General features: G+C 36.1%; 1 protein-coding gene across 3 annotated transcripts in view; it reads right to left on the minus strand.

The window, feature by feature from the left end:
* The window catches only part of LOC126812214 (serine/threonine-protein phosphatase 6 regulatory ankyrin repeat subunit A), a 62,548-nt gene that overhangs the window by 24,563 nt on the left and 16,181 nt on the right, over window positions 1–21,804 (minus strand). The window contains exon 3 of one of the 3 annotated variants that reach the window (XM_050538475.2): window positions 11,996–16,693. The exons of the other annotated variants lie outside the window; for them this stretch is intronic. Within the exon in view, the coding sequence (XP_050394432.1) occupies window positions 12,928–16,623 (3,696 nt within the window). The 5' untranslated portion in view covers window positions 16,624–16,693 and the 3' untranslated portion in view covers window positions 11,996–12,927. Of the gene's footprint in view, window positions 1–11,995; window positions 16,694–21,804 lie in introns of those variants that run through there. 3 annotated transcript variants of the gene reach the window in all.

Genomic DNA, 21,804 nt, shown 5'->3' on the forward strand with positions numbered 1-21,804 from the left:
AATAGTCCGACTGGTGCAGAAAAGTATGAAAATGAATTTTAAATGGGGTTTGAACATCCTACTATTTTATTCCAAGTGGGCTAATGAAGAAGGGCATATGCTATAATGGTTAAAATGTTGTGATTTCGGGTTAAAATGCCGTGATGTTGGGTTATCGCCTTACGAAGGGTGATATCAGTCACCATATCTACTGGGTTTCTTTAATACTCATATTTATAGTATTTTATAGAGTCAGACTAGTGGACTAGTGAATGCACGGATTAGTGCACCTATTGGTAATGACTATATGCGGAAATGCTGCTCTCCAGGCAAAATGTCTTTCCTAGCACATCTTCATTAGTAAGTGCGGTAATGCTGCTGTCCAGGCAAAATTTCTGTCATAGCACATCTTCATTACTAATTTTGATAAAGCCACGGTGGCTAAGTGCGTAAGATGCTGGCTCGATAATCCAGAGCACGTGTTCGATCCCTGCATTGGTGGAGAAAGTTCATCAGGATTTTCCGACATGGTTTCCCCTTGTCAGAGGTGCAGGAACAAGGACAGTAGTCTAGTCACTCAGATGGGACAAAAAACCGAGGTACCATGTATACATTGGCTTGCACGAAAAGATTCCTTGGCAGTTGGATTCGATATTAGTAGGCCATAGTGCCGCTGCTGGGGCAAAATTTCCCTCATAGCACATTGTATGGTATGTACCTGTCTTCATTAGCCCAGTCGGAGCAGAACAGTAGGACAATAAACCGATTTCATCAGGACAAATCTACATGAGGAAAAACCTACATTTCACAAACTTAGTAATTAGTAACGGGGGGGGGGGGGGGGGTGGATGGCTGAATGGTTAGCGTGCGGGCGCTGTATCATAAAGTCTATCATTGAGTTGACTGTCGTGGTTTCAAATCCCCGGTTGTACGTGACAAGGAGTAGGGTCGCTTGTCCAACCTCCGGTTTTCTCCCACTGCTAAAGACCCCTACGCGCAAGCGAATTATGTAAATAAAAATTAAACTATATGTTAGTCCCGAAATGACCTAGTTTGTGTCGAGTAGACGTTAAACCCCATTTCTCTCTCTCTCTCTAGTAATTAGTAACACACTGGCTAGCAAATGAGGGGTTCAATTTCCGTGTTGGTCGAGAAAAATGAAATGAAATCGGGTTTAATGTCCTACTGTTCTGCTCCTAAACTGAGCTAATGAAGACGAGCATACGCCATACAGTATGCTATGAAGGAAATTTTGCCCAGGCAGCGGCGCTATGGCCTACTCTTATATCAAGTTCCAACTACCAAGGGATCTTTCATGTGCACTCCTGTGTGTACACGTGACCTCAGTTTTTCATCCCTGACTAGACAGCTGTTCTTGTCCGGCCCTCCGTCCTGTATCACTGACAAGGGGAAAACACGCAGGAAAATCTGGATGAACTTTCTCAGCCAATGCAGGGATCGAACACCCGACCTCCAGGCTAGCGAGTCAGCGTCTTACTCACTTAGCCAACGTGATCCCCATGTTGGTCGAGAAAGTTCCCTTTGTTAGTAGTGGTGTAGGACAGAGGACCTCAAAAAAACAGTGTCTAGTCCATCACGTGGGTGTGCACGTAAAAGAACCCTTGACATTTGGAATTTGAAATGAGAGTAGATCATTCATTCATTCGTTTTCTCTTTGTGTGTCACCTACAGTTCGCAACTATTAAAGGAGCTAGATCTCTATTCTTGGGCACTTAGAAATGAAATGAAATGAAATGAAATGGAGTTTAACGTCCTACTTTTCTGCTCCTAACCTGGGCTAATGAAGACAGGCATACGCCATACAGTGTGCTATGAGGGAAATTTTGCCCGGACAGCGGCACTAAGGCCTACTCTTATATCGAATTCCAACTACCAAGGGATCTTTTACGTGCACGCCAATGTGTACACAGGACCTCGGTTTTTCGTCCCATCCGAACGACTAGACAGCTTTCCTTGTCAGCCCCTCTGTCCTGCATCACTGACAAGGGAGAACCACGCTGGAAAATCTGGATGAACTTTCTCGGCCAATGCAGGGATCGAACACCCGACCTCCAGGCTAGCGAGCTAGCGTCTTACCCACTTAGCCACGTGATCCCCCACTTAGAAATGGATATAAAATGTAATGAAATGAAATGGGGTTTAACGTCCAACTGTTCTGCTCCGAACTGGGCTAATGAAGATGGCCATACACCATACAGTGTGTTATGAGGGGAATTTTGCCCCGACAGTGGCACTACGGCCTACTCTTATATCGAATTCCAACTGTCAAGGGATCTTTTACATGCATGCCAATGTGTACACGGGACCTCGTTTTTTTTTTTATCCCATCTGAACAACTAGACAGCTGTCCTTGTCAGGCTCTTCGTCCTGCATCACTGACAAGGGGAAAAAACGCCGGAAATCTGGATGAACTTTCTCGGCCAATGCAGGGATCGAACACCCGACCTCCAGGCTAGCGAGCCAGGGTCTTACCCATTTTTGTCCCATTTTAATGACTAGACAGCTGTCTTGTCAGGCCCTTAATTGTTAGTATCATGACATTAAACTGACATTTGTTTTACGTTTTACAACTAATATCAGGTTTATGTTAGAAAACTAACGTTAGATTTATGTTAGAAAACTAATTTTACGTCAGAAAACTAACGTTAGATTTACGTCAGAAAACTAACGTTAGATTTACGTCAGAAAACTAACGTTAGATTTACGTCAGAAAACTAACGTTAGATTTACGTCAGAAAACTAACCATAAACTAACGGTTAGAAACCTGATGTAAAATTTACGTTAGATTAACGTTAGAATTATAACCAATAATACATATATAATTATTATGTCTGAATTCCGACTATATATCAATTGTTAGAATGTGCACACACTTGTAATGTTATTTAATCAAGAAGTATTCAAAGGGAAAAAAATTGGTTAGTAATCCGTCATAAAGTTTACGTTACATTTACGTCATTTTCTGACGTAAAAGTAACCATAACCATTATGACGTAAAAGTAACGTAAATTTAACCAAAGAATTTTACCATTATTGGACGCTAACCAAAATCTAACCATAATGACGTAAACTTTACGTAAATCTAACCATCAATGTTAACTGGGAATATATATGACGGAATACTCTTACCTTCAATACACACCTTCGTGATGTATATTATGGGATTAAAATCGTCGACAGCCTAACAATGAAAGGCCTAGGTTGATACCTAAAACCAAGTATCCGTCACCGTCTGATTGTATATTATTTATTCAATATGTCGGTATTTCAACATCCTTTTACACGCTCAACATGATGACATAGATCACGTGAACATCAGTCAATCTGACCTTCGTTACGTTAAATCTATATCGCTTCACCTGGAGTGTTTGGTGGCCTATATAAGATATCAGGTTAATAATATAAACTTACATCGTATAGTCTTATACATCATGGTGACGTGACTATTATAAATATAGTACGATATCAACTCATATTTGTAGAGATAACAGCCTTGTGTCTATTCGAAGAGAGAGTCATCACGAAGTCATTTTATAGAACGCCATATCATGATATTCTGCCTTTGATTTGGATCTAATATAGAACTAACTTCGAGGTCATTTAGTATCAATGTCTAACACATGTTCAGATATAGTGGGATAAGGAGATGTTCTTCGTAGAATTGTTGAAGATATAGGTTTAAATTACACACCGCTTTAAGTTATTATAAAGTATACAAGTCGTTAATAAAATAGGTTTTTTTGTAACTTGTTTCGAATTGAAAGTTGATGTGTATGGACAGACGTACACAGATTCGAATTATGATCAAAGGAGCTAAATCGCTAATATTCTGGGCATAGAAATTTAGACCACAGTGTTTGTGTAAAGCTGAATTATTGCTTATAATATATATATACATATATAAATATATATAATATTATATAAAAACTTTAGTCATTTTATATAAATATATACATGTACATACATACACAATGTGTATTTTATAGGAAACAAACAAACTTAATAGTTAAGAATATGACATCTCTCTCTTTTATTTTGAATATGACAAAATTTGTTTCTGGGACAAAAAAACAAGAGGTCCCATGTATACATCCATGTAAAAGATTGGATGGGACGAAACAAAACGAGGCCCCGTGTACACATTGGCGTGCACGTAAACGATCCCTTTGCAGTTGGAATTCGATATAAGAGCAGGCCATAGTGCTGCTGCCGGGGCAAAATTTGCCCCATAGTACACTTTATGGCGTCTTCATTATCCCAGTCGGAGCATAACAGTAGGACGTTAAACCCCATTTCATTTGTACCCAAGTTTCAATTTAAACCTATATTCATGATTTTTTTTTCTTTTTGGTTTTATGACAGTGAATAATTAACAAGATTGGACTCGGATAAAAGAACCAATTTTTAACGATTCTAAAGAGAGAGTTTTTAGTTCTATTATAAACAGTCAAAAATAAACCATACTAGACTACATTGTAGATACTAAGAAAGAAATTTTCATCATTAACAAAACAAAATTTTGTGGACTTCTTATAACATTAGAAACAAGGTCTATATTTCATCAAGATTAACACATTGTTATTTGGATACCAAGATTCTCACTATAGCAAGATTGTAAGTCTGGTAACACCAACATCAGTGTTATAGGGATGCCTTTTGATTTAAAAGGGTTTCTTGCTGTATGAGGGGTTTAGTTATTGGATACCAACATCAGTGTTATAGGGATGCCTTTTGTGTATGATTAAAAGGGTTCTCACTATAACAACATGAGTGTTATAGTGATACCTTTGTGTTTGATGTAAAAAGGTTCTTGCTGTAAGAGGAGTGTAGTTATTGGACACTAACATCAGCGTTATTATGATGCCTTTTGAGTATGCTATAAAAGAGTTTCTTGCTGTAAGAGGTCTGTTCGTCTACGATATCGCCCTTGGTGGAAGTGGACGTAAAACTCCAAGAACGAATGAACGAAAAAGGGGTGTAGTTATTGGACACCAACATCAATGTTATACTGATGATTTTTTCGATAACATCTGTGTACTTGTTGCACACCAATTAATGTTGTAAGAAAACTGTAAAGCAATTGTGTTATTCTTGTACAGTTCTAAATGTCCAGTATGATTTCTGTAATGATAAATGATAATGTGTACACTAAAGATACATTATGTAAGAGCGAAATCTGTCTATTGCAGATCAGCTGTATAACTAAATCTGTCTATTGCAGATCAGCTGTATAACTAAATCTGTCTATTGCAGATCAGCTGTATAGCTAAATCTGTCTAATGCAGGTCAGCTGTGTAATTAAATGTCCATCCTATAGCTGTCAGTAAGATCTCTACATCTTCAACCTATCTGTAATATTCAATAATAACATGTAATGATATGTACATTATGTAATGATCTAAATCTATCTATTGTAGGTCAGCTGTTTATCTTAATGTGGCATTAACAAAACAATCATATATCTAATTAGATAAAAGTCTTAAGTGTGTATTATGTCAAATCCACACGGTAACGAATCTCACAGTCAACATTTGTCTAATAATTATCGTGCTTACCGAAGTGCATTATAATACCCATCATGCATTTTATAGGATGTTTTATGATGTGTGAGCTATGGGTCAGACCTAATTTTAATGATTTATAAACATTTAATATTTATCATCCTAAACTAATCCTTCGTTAAATTATATTTTGTTATAAATAGTTTGGAATACTAACTTAATTAAATTCTGTTAAAATTTACTATGATTATTTTATTGGGTTCTCTTTCTGTGAAAGTTAAACAAAATCATGTTTTAAAAACCTATCCCCAGCTTAAGATGTGTAGATACAGTTATCTGCGTTGAATTTCGGAGGCAGCGTAAATTTTAATAACTTGGTATGTGAGCTTTCTCCGGGATAATTGGTCTCGGAGAAAAACTTGCTAAAGTTATTGTTGCCTATGATGAAATGTGTTATAAAGAAAACCAGAATCATGAAGACTAATAATTTTTTTTTTACTTTCACCTTCGGTTGAAATCTTTTTTTAAGTAAAAGATACTGTATAATGACCATGTATCAGAGACTACCTAGTAAAAAACTTTACATCCAGACTGTAAGAGTCATGGTTACTCTTGAACTTTTGATAAATTATGTTGGTTTGTTTTTTTACAATGAACTTCTGTTAAAATCTTTTAAGTATAAGTTACTGAATATTATTTTGAAATATCTCTGTTCATTCAAATTAAAGAGTTAAAGGACAATATTGGTGCCAGTCGTTATCACATATGTGTTAGAGCTGGTTAAACACGTTCCAAATATATTTTTAACACAGAGATCATTGCTACGATAGCTGAGTAATACAGGTTTCCCGTATCGGAAGTGACGTACGCCAAAGGAAAACACGAGTCGCTGCTCTATATAACTGACCGAAGCGACGAGTGATAACATATACACGACCGAATTTCTGCTCACTAATAATTCCTTCGAAGACCAAAAGTTGTTGTGTGAGACTGCGAGAGGATATCTGACAATTCATAAAAGAATTGACCGCCACTAGATAAGAGAACACGTAATAAAAACAGAAAAAGTCCGTGCATTACCATGTTTTAATAAGGTATAGAATGAGTATAAACAAGGAAATGTACGGACTATTTCTATTTTTCTCGTGTTCTCTTATCTAATGACATTCAATTACTTTATTGAATTGTCAGATATCCTCTTACAGTCCCATATAACAACTTTTGGTCTTGGAAAGAATTATTAGTGAGTAGAAATTCGGCCGTGTATCTGTTATCACTCGTCGCTTCGGTCAGTTATATAGAGCAGCGACTCGTGTTTTCCTTTGGCGTTCGTCACTTCCGATACGGGAAACCTGTATTACTCAGCTATCGTAGCAATGACCGCTGTGTTAAAAATATATTTGGAATGTGTTTAACCAGCTCTAACACATATGTGATAATGACTAGCACCAATATTGTCCTTTAATTGAAGATGATTTTAAAATGAAAATATTCTTGGTGTTATGAAGATCAGTAAAATATCTGTCTACAAATAAATGCCTTCAACTAACCTAATTTTTTTATATATTTTTTAAAATTGACGAAGGTTTATTTGACCTAATTTATATTTTAACAGAATTTCCCACCTTTAGAAGGTCACAGGCCTGACCTTGGTACCATAATCCTAGTTTAAACAGCCTGAATTTTATCAGTGATTGGTTCGTTTGAAATAAAATGCTCCAATCAGTGAAATCTGTGTAACCTGTAACTGAAATAAATGTTCTTATCTTTGCTAAATCTTGTATGTTTGTTTTCTTTGTCTTCTTATCCTGTGAAATACAGCCCTTAAATTGACCCCAATCATTCTGTGAAATACAGTCCTTAAATTAACCTCCAGCATTCTGTGAAATACAGCTCTTAAATTGATCTCCATCATTATGTGAAATACAGCCTTTAAATTAATCCACAGCACTCTGTGAAATACAGCCCTTACATTAATCCCCCAGCATTCTGTGAAATACAACCCTAAATTAAACCCCAGTATTCTGTGAAATACAGTGCTTAAATTAACCCCCATCATTCTGTCAAATACAGCCCTTAAATTAACCCCCAGCATTCTGTGAAATACAACCCTTAAATTAACCCCAGCATTCTGTGAAATACAACCCCCAAATTAACAAGAAAATTCTGTGAAATACAGCCCGTGACTAACTCTAGCATTCTTTGAAATACAGCCTGCAAATTAACTCTAGCATCCCTCAAATTATACCCAGCATAGTATGAAATGGAGCCCTCAAATTAACCCAAGCATTCTGTAAAATACGACCTACAAATACAGCCCCCAAGTTACGGGGCAGACTGAAAGACCTGTGCAAAGTCCAATGGTTTTCACCCTTAAAAAATGTCGTGCACAGCTGACATGACGTCATCATTACTAGGAAAATGACGACCAGCTAATTCATTTTTCATCATCGGTTACACATCTGGTTAAATCATTAATTAGGATAATGCCTAAAAGGAAGTTTAGCCCCCTTCAATTTAAAATTCCTTGTTATACTGATAACTTTGTTATACTTTCAAGTGCATACTTATTGCTGACATCAACATTATTGTCACCCGCCTTTTGAAGATTTCAGCGGACTATTAAAATGGGCCCGTTCGTCTGTCTGTTCATCACGCCATCAGGGACAAGATAACTCTTCTAATTGAGGTAGAATGTTTAAACTTGGTGTAGGTGTTGATTAGGTGAATGACTTAATGGAAATGAAATGAAATGAAATGGGGTTTAAAGTCCTAATGTTCTGCTCCTATACTGGGCTAATGAAGATGGGCATACGCCATATAGTGTGCTATGAGGGAAATTTTGCCTTGGCAGCGGCACTATCGACTACTCTTATATCGAATTCCAACTGCCAGGTGATCTTTCACGTGTATTCCAATATATACACGGGACCTCGGTTTTTCGTCTCATCCAAAGGACTAGACAGCTGTCCTTGTCATGACATCCGTGATGACTTGGAGTTCAAAGATGAGCATATTATGTTTAGGATCAGGAGAGATAAGCAATTTGATTGGTTGATTGGTCATAATGCGGCCCAACATATGACCTTTGTCACCAGTCTTAAGCCAAGTTCGTTCAACTTTTGTCGCTCTTAAGTGATATTTTTGGCTTCCTGACTTGGTTAGCCAGCTTTTAGGCTTTGTTTCAGCTATGGCCTCTAAGTTTTAAATATCATCACAAATTTGTGCTAATTAAACATACATTATGCAAGAGCTAAATCTGTCTATTGCAGGTCTTTCTTCAGGCCTGAAATGTTATATAAACTATTAATAAGCAGGGGCGGATCCAGGAATTTTTGAAGGGGGGGGGGGTCATGTTCCTGAGACAATGTATCTCCCCCCCCCTCCCGCTTGATCTCTATCGTCATTTTGGCGTATATACATACACATTGAGCTTTTTAAACAGAGAAATTCAACACCTCATTTGACGTCAATTTTATTATGAATTAATACAATGACTTTGTGATTCAATTTCATGGATGCAAAGCATTGATTGTGATATCACATAATGTCTATATCATTATCTCGTGCTTTGAGTGCCCATCCTGTCCCAAATCTGACGATAAAGGATAAAGCACACGGCCGAGAAACCTTTCTCATAAAAAGTGTTGATTTACAAAAAAATTTATGTAGTTGATCGGGGGGAGGGGGGATCCGCCCCTGATAAGACATTAATTAACCTATCCAGACCATAATCAACTCTAGATGGCATCGCTAGCCTACGATCTCAAGTGGATTATGAGCCGATTTACTGCATAACTTTCCTTCACGATTTAGCGATTTTATGGATAATCGAGACTATGCTGTTTATCGTACTGACTTTAGTAATGATGATCGTAGCTAGGCGGAAATTTCAAACGCTTAGTTCTCAGTTCATAGTGGATCAATTATCTAGTTTTTAACCATTATTGTGAGAACTGCCAACTCGTTATCGAATCTCCCATAATGTATCTTTAATAAGCTCTTAATAGACATTAGTACAACATTTTATTGTCTTAAGCAGTCATTTTGTGCACCGTAACTCATAGAAATGGTGTTAGAAAGAAAAATAACCCCGGACAAGACAATTTAATCAAATCCACTTAAACGTCATTATGTGACCAAAAATTTGACCATTGACCCTTGTCACCTTTGAACCACTCCTATATAAGCTAGGTTTGTTCAACTTTTCTCGCTCTTAATTGATATTTTTGGTTTCATGACTTGCTTAGCTAGCTTTTAGGCTTTGTTTCAGTTAAGGACTCTAAATTTTAATTACGGTCACTAATTAGTTTTAATTAATTAAAGATGGGTTCCCAGAAAAGTATTTATCGGGTGGTTATTTCCAATAAAAGTATGGTAATTTTGGTATATATGGATCCAATCTTACTAGAAAAATACTGGATTCCCCGAAAACATTCATGGAGCGTATACAGGAGAAAAATGTAAGGGTTCCCCTAATTAACAGCCCGACGATTAAGAACTTCTGCACGCGTGATGTCAAAGGTCACAAGCGAACATTGAGCGCTTGGTGTACAAGTAGATAAACTTTATGAAGAGTTAATCCGAGAATTTAATTAGGATTCGATATTTGTAATAAATAGTAAGCGATTAAAGACAACATCTTCTTATGTATGCAATGAATTCTCCTCTGACTCCCAAGACGTGACGTAAACATGACCTGGTTTGATTGAATTTTAATAGCAGGGCATTCCTTCGCAATTATAATGTTTGAGAAGGATTTGAAGCATAATTATGACAAATTAATTAGTTTGAATATGATTTTGGTCCATATATACCATTAAATCACCAAGTTTGTACGCGGGAACCCATCTTTAATTAAGTTCTTAAGTAGCATTAGCACAGCATTGTATGCTCTTAAGTCATGCATTCTGTTTCTTAGTGTTCAGTATGAAAAGTTTGCAAGAAAATTGTGGATGGACACTAAATTTTAACTCCCATTAAATATGGGAAGGTTAGGGGGAGCGCTCCCAGGTATAGGCACAGGTTACAAATCTTAAGACTTGGCTTTCCAAAATGATCTGGGGTTAAACTATGTGTTGTAAACCTCAAAACTTTTGGACTCAATATTTTGATTAAATCTCATTTTATGTGAATCCACTGATTAGGAATTCACATTTATTGTATCTTTAGTTTGTTTTCAAAATCTGATTGAATGAAATGTGTGTTGGAGACACTCTGTTAATCCACTGCTCAGACATCTTTATACATGATTTTGTTATTTATTATTTTTAGATTTATTATTTGATATAATCAAATGTGTTTCTTAGTTGTTCTATCAATCTCTGAAATCTGTTTTTTTTTGTTTTTTTTTTTGGAAATCTGAATATCGAAAAATGAGCTACTTGTTTTTCATGATTCACCAATATCAAAAAAACGAGTGGCTCGTTTTTCGTTATTCGCCATTAACGAAAAACGAAAATAGGGCTAACTTCACACAGCCCTTTAACATTGTCAACATTTTGCTTCCTCTTTCACCCATCACTTCTGTCCGAATTGCTGTGTGTATGGAGATGAACCTGGATTTTCCAAATCCAAGGGCTCACACGGGAAGAGAGGAAAAAACAATGTAGGGCTCATAGGGTAAGGTAGGAACATCCGCTGTACGGCTCACAAGGAAAGGGGATAACCCGCTGTAAGGCTCAGAAGAGAAGGGAAGAAACATCGATGTAGGGCTCACCCGGTAAGGGAGGCAAATCCGCCGTAGAGCTCACAAGAGAAAGGAGGAAAACACACTGTAGGGCTCACAAGGGAAGGGAAGAAAACCGATGTTGGGCGTCACAAGGGAAGGGGAGAAGAACTGCTGTAGGGCTCACAAGGGAAGGGATTTATCGTCCACTCGACACAAACTAGTCCATTTCGGGACTAACATATGGTTCAATTATATTTCAATAATTCGCTTGCGTGTAGGGGGTAGGGGTCTTTATCAGTGGGACGAAACCAGAGGACCCGAAAAATATCCACGAAGTTGGACAGGCGACCCAACTCCTTGCTGTCACGTACAGAGAATCGACACCACGCCACTTGACTCAATCACAGAGCTTTTGAAACAACGCGCACGCGTTAACCATTCGGCCTCCCATCAACTCCTTCCTTGATGGGTGTACTTGTCATGATTTGTTCCAAAATGGCAAAGCTGAGTATCTTTTGGGAAAATGAAGAAACTGTCGTCAAACACTTGTAATAGCTTTTTAAATAATGTAGAATATATTGCCTGATTTGAGCTTGTGCGGATTTGTTAAATTGGAGTTGTCAGTTTTACAAACAAATTTTTTGTCGTAACCGTAAATGTTTCAACAACTTTTTTTGTTTAAATCATAATCAGCCTTTCACTGAGGTTTTATTGTCTTGACAGGTATGACCATATACTGTAGGAAATCATATTATCACTAAGTGATTAAAATCCCTGTATCTCTTGTTTATTAAATTGATCAAATATAGTACAAGTCGTGTAAACGTTTTCAGAATATATTTTATATACAAAATTACAAGAGCAATATATATTTATAAACATGACAGAATATATTTTATATACAGGGACAATACATAAGTGCTTTAAATAATAATGATGATGATGATCTATATATCGATCTAATTGAGCTGCCAATACGCTAGATAAAGCATCGATTTTAAGCTAATGCACCATAAATACGGGCTATAAATAATATTTATCATCATCATCATCATCATCATCATTATCATCATCATCAATTAATATAGTACATGTTATATTCTTTATAGAAGGAAATCATTGAATTCTCCTTTATATCCATTCATAAACTCTGAAGAATATTAAAATTAGCTAAACTAAAGCCATATCACTAAACAATGTCCTAGTCCCGTTAGTATTACATATCAGTGAATATACCAGAGAAATGACCGTTTAATCGTCTCTTCTTGTACTCGTCGTTATTATGACGCCATAATGACGATGTGCCATAATGACGATAGAAATATATATATATTTCTATGATAATGGCGATATGGCATAATGACGTCAGACATAAAATGACGTCATATTTAAACTCTTTGCGTACGATACATGATTCTATGCCTGTCCATTATACATTTTATGGTCTAAAGTGACCGGTTTAGCCGTTATTTGAATGTTCTTCACATTTTGAATTCCTGCCAATTAGAACCCTACAAGGTGACTGATTTCTGGAGACTTGTATTCATACACCCAGAATACCTTACTGAATGATAATCACAAGATAACTTTTACAGTACAATTTATTTTAGATGGATTTCATTCAGCTAATTTTACTAGTAGCTGTGAGTGTTAAATATTGTTAATTAATCGGACTATAATCATCACCTTCCAGTAACAACTATAACGTCAACAGAAAGGAAATATTTATAAAATATACAACAACACATTATATATCACCTTGACATCTTCACGTTAAAATTCATTGGGACATTCGAGTATTTTCCCAACTCGTTTCTAAGCTCATCATCAGTAAAGAGGGTAAAATACTGGTAGTTATATTGACTATAATCATCATCTCTATCTTTAGCTCTATCATACCCACCATAACCATCATCATCATCAAAATCATTACAACCATCATCAATATTATCTATGTTGTAATCTTCAGGATGTAGAATATCTTTTAACAGGAGAAAGTCGTTTAATTCTCTAGGCAGTTCTAGATCCATGACCTTCTCCTTTATACCCAATCCTAGCTTCTGTCTGATGATTCTCCTACACTGAGACTTGAGAGATATATTACAACAGTACTTAGTGAATATCACTCGGTGTCGTGAGTGGAATGTAGCATCTCGATCATCTTTGTCTTCTTCCTGGAAATTTAATTGTTGTACTATTTCTTCTTCTGATGACCCTCTAAGACATAATAGTCTTCTCATGTCATCTCTCTCTATATTTGTATCTTCCTTCTCAAAATTTAAAGTTGCTACTATTTGGTTTTCAGGAGCTCCACTAAGATATAAAAGTTTTCTCAGTTCACCTCTCTCTTGACTGCTAAGTTCTCTCATATCAATCTGGTTATAACTACTTTCAACTGAAGATGTAACAAGAGACTGAAGACAGCAGTTTTCACCGACTAAATATTTAATAAAACTAACAGCCGTAAGTGGATCCCAACAACGTGGAAAACACAAGGTCGCTTGGATCAGTGTGGTACCATTAATACATGGTAAATTGAGAAGCATATTATCTCCCGCAGATACAAGTAATTTAAAACTTAGATCAAACACACTCTCATAAATATCTAGATGATGTAAAGCAGATTTTCCACTGTAATTCACCAGTGCACCAGCATCAAGTAATTTCCTTATGAGACATCTATCGTTTTTCATTGCCGCCATCATTAAAGCAGTTCTACCTCTTCCATCTGGAGTATTTACATTTATACCAACAGCCAGTAAAATATCAACACACTCCATGTATATTGGATATATCTGTCTACAGTAATCCTCAACAACGTCATTTGTATGACTGTTATTCAAGTCATCTTTAACCATAGTAAATCCAATGATACACAGATGAAGAGCTGTGTGACCGTTGTTATTCTGTGCATTGATGTCTAGTCTAGGATGACGTGTGAATAGTTCTAAATATTTACTATTCAATAACAGAGCAGCTATCATAATAGGTGTATTGGTTTTAGAACATGGGTGGTTTATGTCTAGCTTTTTATTAAACAACCAGTTAAACTTCTTTAGAGAATAATCGTAGTTTACTCTAGCTAACAGATGTAGCATACTTTCTCCCTCTGTTGTAACACCATTAACACTCATCATTAATTCCATGTAATAATTGAACAGCTCCAACCTCTTACAAGTAAGAATCTGGTGAAATAATTTCACTCCATTGTTAGGTGATATCAGTACATCGCGAGAATAAAGTTTAAATATATTTGTAGAATTTAACAAATAATATTGAACACAATAACTACACGCTGTATCACCATTATTATCTGTCAGATTTACATCAGAATGTTGAATCATCAGTTTTAAGATACGGATAACGGCTTGCCCTCTTGTACAGTACATTAATGGCGTTTGTCCTTTTTTATTTTGATGATTCACATTACAGCCAGCATTGTAGAATGCAGTAATCAAATTATATTGTAATCTGAACAATATATGTTTTAATGGGTTTTCCGGGAATGGGGTGGGGATTATAATGAACAGTGGAGTGTTACCATCTTTATCGGGTTTGTTTACATCTACTCCCATGTTTATCAAAGTTTTAACAACCTTAATACAATCGTCTGTATACTCGTCTACATCTACCTTGTTAATACGGTGCATTTTACATAATATATATACCTCTTCCTCGTCTGAATACTGGTCTACGCGGATATCGTATATACTAATCAATACATGGTGCAGAATATTCTGGTCATATTCATCAATATAATGTACATGTGCCCCATGTCCTAACAAATACATTACAACATTATACCATCCGTTAGTTGCAGCTATAAATATAGGTGTTTGTTGTTCTTCATTCAGATGGTTGACATCTACACCAGCTTTAACTAATTTAATTACACACTGTAACACTTCATCTTTTTCTCTTCCACCATATCTCCCTGCACAATATAAAACTAAGTGTAAGACATTATTCTGTTCCCTATCAGTATACTGTATATCAACACAATGATCTATCAGATATATAACAATGTTATAAAATCCTTTCCTAGCAGCTATATGTATAGGTGTTTGTTGGTCTTCATTCATATGGTTAACATCTGCACCGGCTTGAACCAATTTAATTACACACTGTAACAACTCATCACTTTCTATATCATAATAAACCTCTGCACTATTTAAAACACAGTGTAAGACATTATTCTGTTCCCTATCAGTATACTGTATACCAACACAATGATCTATCAGATATAAAACAATGTTATACAATCCTCTCCAAACAGCTATATGTAGAGGTGTTTGTTCATATCTATTCAGATGGTTTACATCTACACCGGCTTTAACTAATTTAATTACATACTGTAACAACCCATCTTCTTCTATTTCATCATATGTCCTTGGATTATATAAAACTAAGTGTAAGACATTATTCTGTTCCCTATCAGTATACTGTATACCAACACAATAATCTATCAGATATATAAAAATGTTATACAACCCGTGCCCAGCAGCTACATCTATAGGTGTTTGTTGCTCTTCATTCAGATGGTTTACATCTACCCCAGCTTTAACTAATTTTATTACACACTGTAACAACAACTCATCTCTTTCTCTTCCACCATATTCCTCTGCACTAGATAAAACTAAGTGTAAGAAATTATTCTGTTCCCTATTAGTATACTGTATATCAACACAATGATCTATCAGATATAAAACAATGTTATACAATCCTTTCCTAGCAGCTACAGATATAGGTGTTTGTTGGTCTTGATTCAGATGGTTGACATCTACACCAGCTTCAACTAATTGAATTACACACTGTAACAACTCATCACTTTCTGTTTCACCATATTTCGTTGCATTATATAAAACTAAGTGTAAGACATTATTATGTTCCTTATCATTATACAGTATATCTACACAATGATCAATAAGATATATAACACTGTTATACAATCCTCTCCTAGCAGCTATATATATAGGTGTTTGTTTATCTTTATTCAGATGGTTGACATCTACACCAGCTTGAACCAATTTAATTACATACTGTAACAACTCGTCTTTAGTTCCAGGGTGGTATGATCGGTAACTATCTAAAACTAAGTGTAATAGATTGTTATGTTCATCATCTATATACTCTATATCAACACCACGATCTATCAGATAAATAACAATTTTAGACAATCCTTTCCTAGCAGCTATAGATACAGGTGTTTGTTTATCTTTATTCAGATGGTTCACATCTACACCAGCTTCAACTAATTTAATTACACATTGTAACAACTCGTCCCTGTCATCTTGATAGGTGTGTGATCGGTAACTATATAAAACTATATTTAATAGATTGTTATGTTCATCATCTATATACTGTAACGGTAAATCAGCACATTCGTCTATCAGATGTATAATACGTTTATAATTTCCACTCCTAGCATCTTCAATTATAGTTTCATTCATTTCCAGGGGTGACAATGTTGCAAGTACATCTGATGTATGATCACTTTGGTGAGCAGCTATTTCGCCTATTCTGAAATATATTAAAGAAGGTTTAGGTTTAATGTAATTACAAGATATAAAAATAGAGAGATATTCGTTGTAAATATATACTCAGCCAAATTAAAAACTTGAAACTCAGGATTTTTGGGACTAGATTTTTAATATTTGGTTTAAGGCAACTATTTTAGTGTTATGCTGTGCACAGACGACCTTGACATCAACAGAAAGCAAGAATACGTCTAGCCGAAAGTCCTTGACATTGATAACGTTCGTGATGTCACAGTACCCCCCAAAATGAAATTCACAGACTTGGAGAACAATCGGAATAAAGTGTTTAGTAACGGCTGTGGCCTCCTCTAGCGCCTCGTACTGCAACACAACGTCTTCTCATGGATCTCAGAACATTAGTAAACACTACCCGAGGAAGACGTCGCCGCTGCTCAGCAAGAGCATGTTGAAGGTCCTGCAACGTCAGTGGTGGATTCACTTGCTGACGAACACGTCGACCCAGTTCGTCCCAGATGTGTTCAATAGGATTAAGGTCGGGGCTAAGCGACGGCCAATCCAGGACTTGGACACCGGCATTTCTTAAAAAATTCTGGGTAGCAATTGCTGTATGGGGTCGAGCATTGTCTTGTTGAAACGTTAGTCCAGGCCCATGCATAAACGGAAGAAGAACAGGTTGCAAAATTTGATCCCTGTACTGGACAGCATTTAAGTTCCCTTGGACAACAACAAGAGGAGAACGTCCATGTGCACAAAAAGAACCCCAAACCATGACTCTGCCGCCATCAAATCGGTCAACTTCTCTGAGGCATACTTGAGCGTAACGTTCACCTCGTCTGCGGTACACTCGGACCCTGCCATCGGCAAATCTCAAAGTGAATCGAGATTCGTCACTAAAGACAACCGAATTCCACTGTCTTTGAGTAAATCTTATGTGTCTTGTGGCCCACACAAGTCGGTTACGGCGATGGAGAGGTGTCAATATTGGTCCATTATAGGGCCTCCGAGCTCGAAGACCAGCATTCTACCAGCGATTTCGAACAGTTTTTGCAGTTACCCTTCCACCAAACATATCTCTACTTGTGGGGGTTGCAGTGACAAATCTGTTTCTAAGATGACGTAATCGTATTGCTAGATCTTCTTGGAGTGACTTCACACGTGCCGCTCCCGCCCTTGGGCGGTCGGCAATAGTTCCAGTTTGAAGCACTCTCATTCTAAGATTAATTATTATCTGGCGTGAACAATTAAAGGCTCTTGCAACAGTGACCACAGACTGACCAGCATAGAGCCTACCTATAGCACGTAGACGTTCTACATTTGAAAGGCGCGGCATTTTCTAACAAAGATGAAAATAACAATTTTAATTTGTTTTTCCAGTTCAAGTTACGTGTGCGTGTTCCGTTTCAGCAAACTTGCATCGATTGACCTCACGAGCTTGTGTTTGCACATGTTTTTCAGGTTTTTCATCTTTATATATTTCATCAAGATTAACACATTGTTATTTGGATACCAAGATTCTCACTATAGCAAGATTGTAAGTCTGGTAACACCAACATCAGTGTTATAGGGATGCCTTTTGATTTAAAAGGGTTTCTTGCTGTATGAGGGGTTTAGTTATTGGATACCAACATCAGTGTTATAGGGATGCCTTTTGTGTATGATTAAAAGGGTTCTCACTATAACAACATGAGTGTTATAGTGATACCTTTGTGTTTGATGTAAAAAGGTTCTTGCTGTAAGAGGAGTGTAGTTATTGGACACTAACATCAGCGTTATTATGATGCCTTTTGTGTATGATTAAAAGGGTTCTCACTATAACAACATGAGTGTTATAGTGATACCTTTGTGTTTGATGTAAAAAGGTTCTTGCTGTAAGAGGAGTGTAGTTATTGGACACTAACATCAGCGTTATTATGATGCCTTTTGAGTATGCTATAAAAGAGTTTCTTGCTGTAAGAGGTCTGTTCGTCTACGATATCGCCCTTGGTGGAAGTGGACGTAAAACTCCAAGAACGAATGAACGAAAAAGGGGTGTAGTTATTGGACACCAACATCAATGTTATACTGATGATTTTTTCGATAACATCTGTGTACTTGTTGCACACCAATTAATGTTGTAAGAAAACTGTAAAGCAATTGTGTTATTCTTGTACAGTTCTAAATGTCCAGTATGATTTCTGTAATGATAAATGATAATGTGTACACTAAAGATACATTATGTAAGAGCGAAATCTGTCTATTGCAGATCAGCTGTATAACTAAATCTGTCTATTGCAGATCAGCTGTATAACTAAATCTGTCTATTGCAGATCAGCTGTATAGCTAAATCTGTCTAATGCAGGTCAGCTGTGTAATTAAATGTCCATCCTATAGCTGTCAGTAAGATCTCTACATCTTCAACCTATCTGTTATATTCAATAATAACATGTAATGATATGTACATTATGTAATGATCTAAATCTATCTATTGTAGGTCAGCTGTTTATCTTAATGTGGCATTAACAAAACAATCATATATCTAATTAGATAAAAGTCTTAAGTGTGTATTATGTCAAATCCACACGGTAACGAATCTCACAGTCAACATTTGTCTAATAATTATCGTGCTTACCGAAGTGCATTATAATACCCATCATGCATTTTATAGGATGTTTTATGATGTGTGAGCTATGGGTCAGACCTAATTTTAATGATTTATAAACATTTAATATTTATCATCCTAAACTAATCCTTCGTTAAATTATATTTTGTTATAAATAGTTTGGAATACTAACTTAATTAAATTATGTTAAAATTTACTATGATTATTTTATTGGGTTCTCTTTCTGTGAAAGTTAAACAAAATCATGTTTTAAAAACCTATCCCCAGCTTAAGATGTGTAGATACAGTTATCTGCGTTGAATTTCGGAGGCAGCGTAAATTTTAATAACTTGGTATGTGAGCTTTCTCCGGGATAATTGGTCTCGGAGAAAAACTTGCTAAAGTTATTGTTGCCTATGATGAAATGTGTTATAAAGAAAACCAGAATCATGAAGACTAATAATTTTTTTTTTACTTTCACCTTCGGTTGAAATCTTTTTTTAAGTAAAAGATACTGTATAATGACCATGTATCAGAGACTACCTAGTAAAAAACTTTACATCCAGACTGTAAGAGTCATGGTTACTCTTGAACTTTTGATAAATTATGTTGGTTTGTTTTTTTACAATGAACTTCTGTTAAAATCTTTTAAGTATAAGTTACTGAATATTATTTTGAAATATCTCTGTTCATTCAAATTAAAGAGTTAAAGGACAATATTGGTGCCAGTCGTTATCACATATGTGTTAGAGCTGGTTAAACACGTTCCAAATATATTTTTAACACAGAGATCATTGCTACGATAGCTGAGTAATACAGGTTTCCCGTATCGGAAGTGACGTACGCCAAAGGAAAACACGAGTCGCTGCTCTATATAACTGACCGAAGCGACGAGTGATAACATATACACGACCGAATTTCTGCTCACTAATAATTCCTTCGAAGACCAAAAGTTGTTGTGTGAGACTGCGAGAGGATATCTGACAATTCATAAAAGAATTGACCGCCACTAGATAAGAGAACACGTAATAAAAACAGAAAAAGTCCGTGCATTACCATGTTTTAATAAGGTATAGAATGAGTATAAACAAGGAAATGTACGGACTATTTCTATTTTTCTCGTGTTCTCTTATCTAATGACATTCAATTACTTTATTGAATTGTCAGATATCCTCTTACAGTCCCATATAACAACTTTTGGTCTTGGAAAGAATTATTAGTGAGTAGAAATTCGGCCGTGTATCTGTTATCACTCGTCGCTTCGGTCAGTTATATAGAGCAGCGACTCGTGTTTTCCTTTGGCGTTCGTCACTTCCGATACGGGAAACCTGTATTACTCAGCTATCGTAGCAATGACCGCTGTGTTAAAAATATATTTGGAATGTGTTTAACCAGCTCTAACACATATGTGATAATGACTGGCACCAATATTGTCCTTTAATTGAAGATGATTTTAAAATGAAAATATTCTTGGTTTTATGAAGATCAGTAAAATATCTGTCTACAAATAAATGCCTTCAACTAACCTAATTTTTTTATATATTTTTTAAAATTGACGAAGGTTTATTTGACCTAATTTATATTTTAACAGAATTTCCCACCTTTAGAAGGTCACAGGCCTGACCTTGGTACCATAATCCTAGTTTAAACAGCCTGAATTTTATCAGTGATTGGTTCGTTTGAAATAAAATGCTCCAATCAGTGAAATCTGTGTAACCTGTAACTGAAATAAATGTTCTTATCTTTGCTAAATCTTGTATGTTTGTTTTCTTTGTCTTCTTATCCTGTGAAATACAGCCCTTAAATTGACCCCAATCATTCTGTGAAATACAGTCCTTAAATTAACCTCCAGCATTCTGTGAAATACAGCTCTTAAATTGATCTCCATCATTATGTGAAATACAGCCTTTAAATTAATCCACAGCACTCTGTGAAATACAGCCCTTACATTAATCCCCCAGCATTCTGTGAAATACAACCCTAAATTAAACCCCAGTATTCTGTGAAATACAGTGCTTAAATTAACCCCCATCATTCTGTCAAATACAGCCCTTAAATTAACCCCCAGCATTCTGTGAAATACAACCCTTAAATTAACCCCAGCATTCTGTGAAATACAACCCCCAAATTAACAAGAAAATTCTGTGAAATACAGCCCGTGACTAACTCTAGCATTCTTTGAAATACAGCCTGCAAATTAACTCTAGCATCCCTCAAATTATACCCAGCATAGTATGAAATGGAGCCCTCAAATTAACCCAAGCATTCTGTAAAATACGACCTACAAATACAGCCCCCAAGTTACGGGGCAGACTGAAAGACCTGTGCAAAGTCCAATGGTTTTCACCCTTTAAAAATGTCGTGCACAGCTGACATGACGTCATCATTACTAGGAAAATGACGACCAGCTAATTCATTTTTCATCATCGGTTACACATCTGGTTAAATCATTAATTAGGATAATGCCTAAAAGGAAGTTTAGCCCCCTTCAATTTAAAATTCCTTGTTATACTGATAACTTTGTTATACTTTCAAGTGCATACTTATTGCTGACA

Source organism: Patella vulgata, chromosome 2 (genome assembly GCF_932274485.2).
Source record: "Patella vulgata chromosome 2, xgPatVulg1.2, whole genome shotgun sequence".
Classification (NCBI taxonomy): Eukaryota; Metazoa; Mollusca; class Gastropoda; family Patellidae; genus Patella; species Patella vulgata.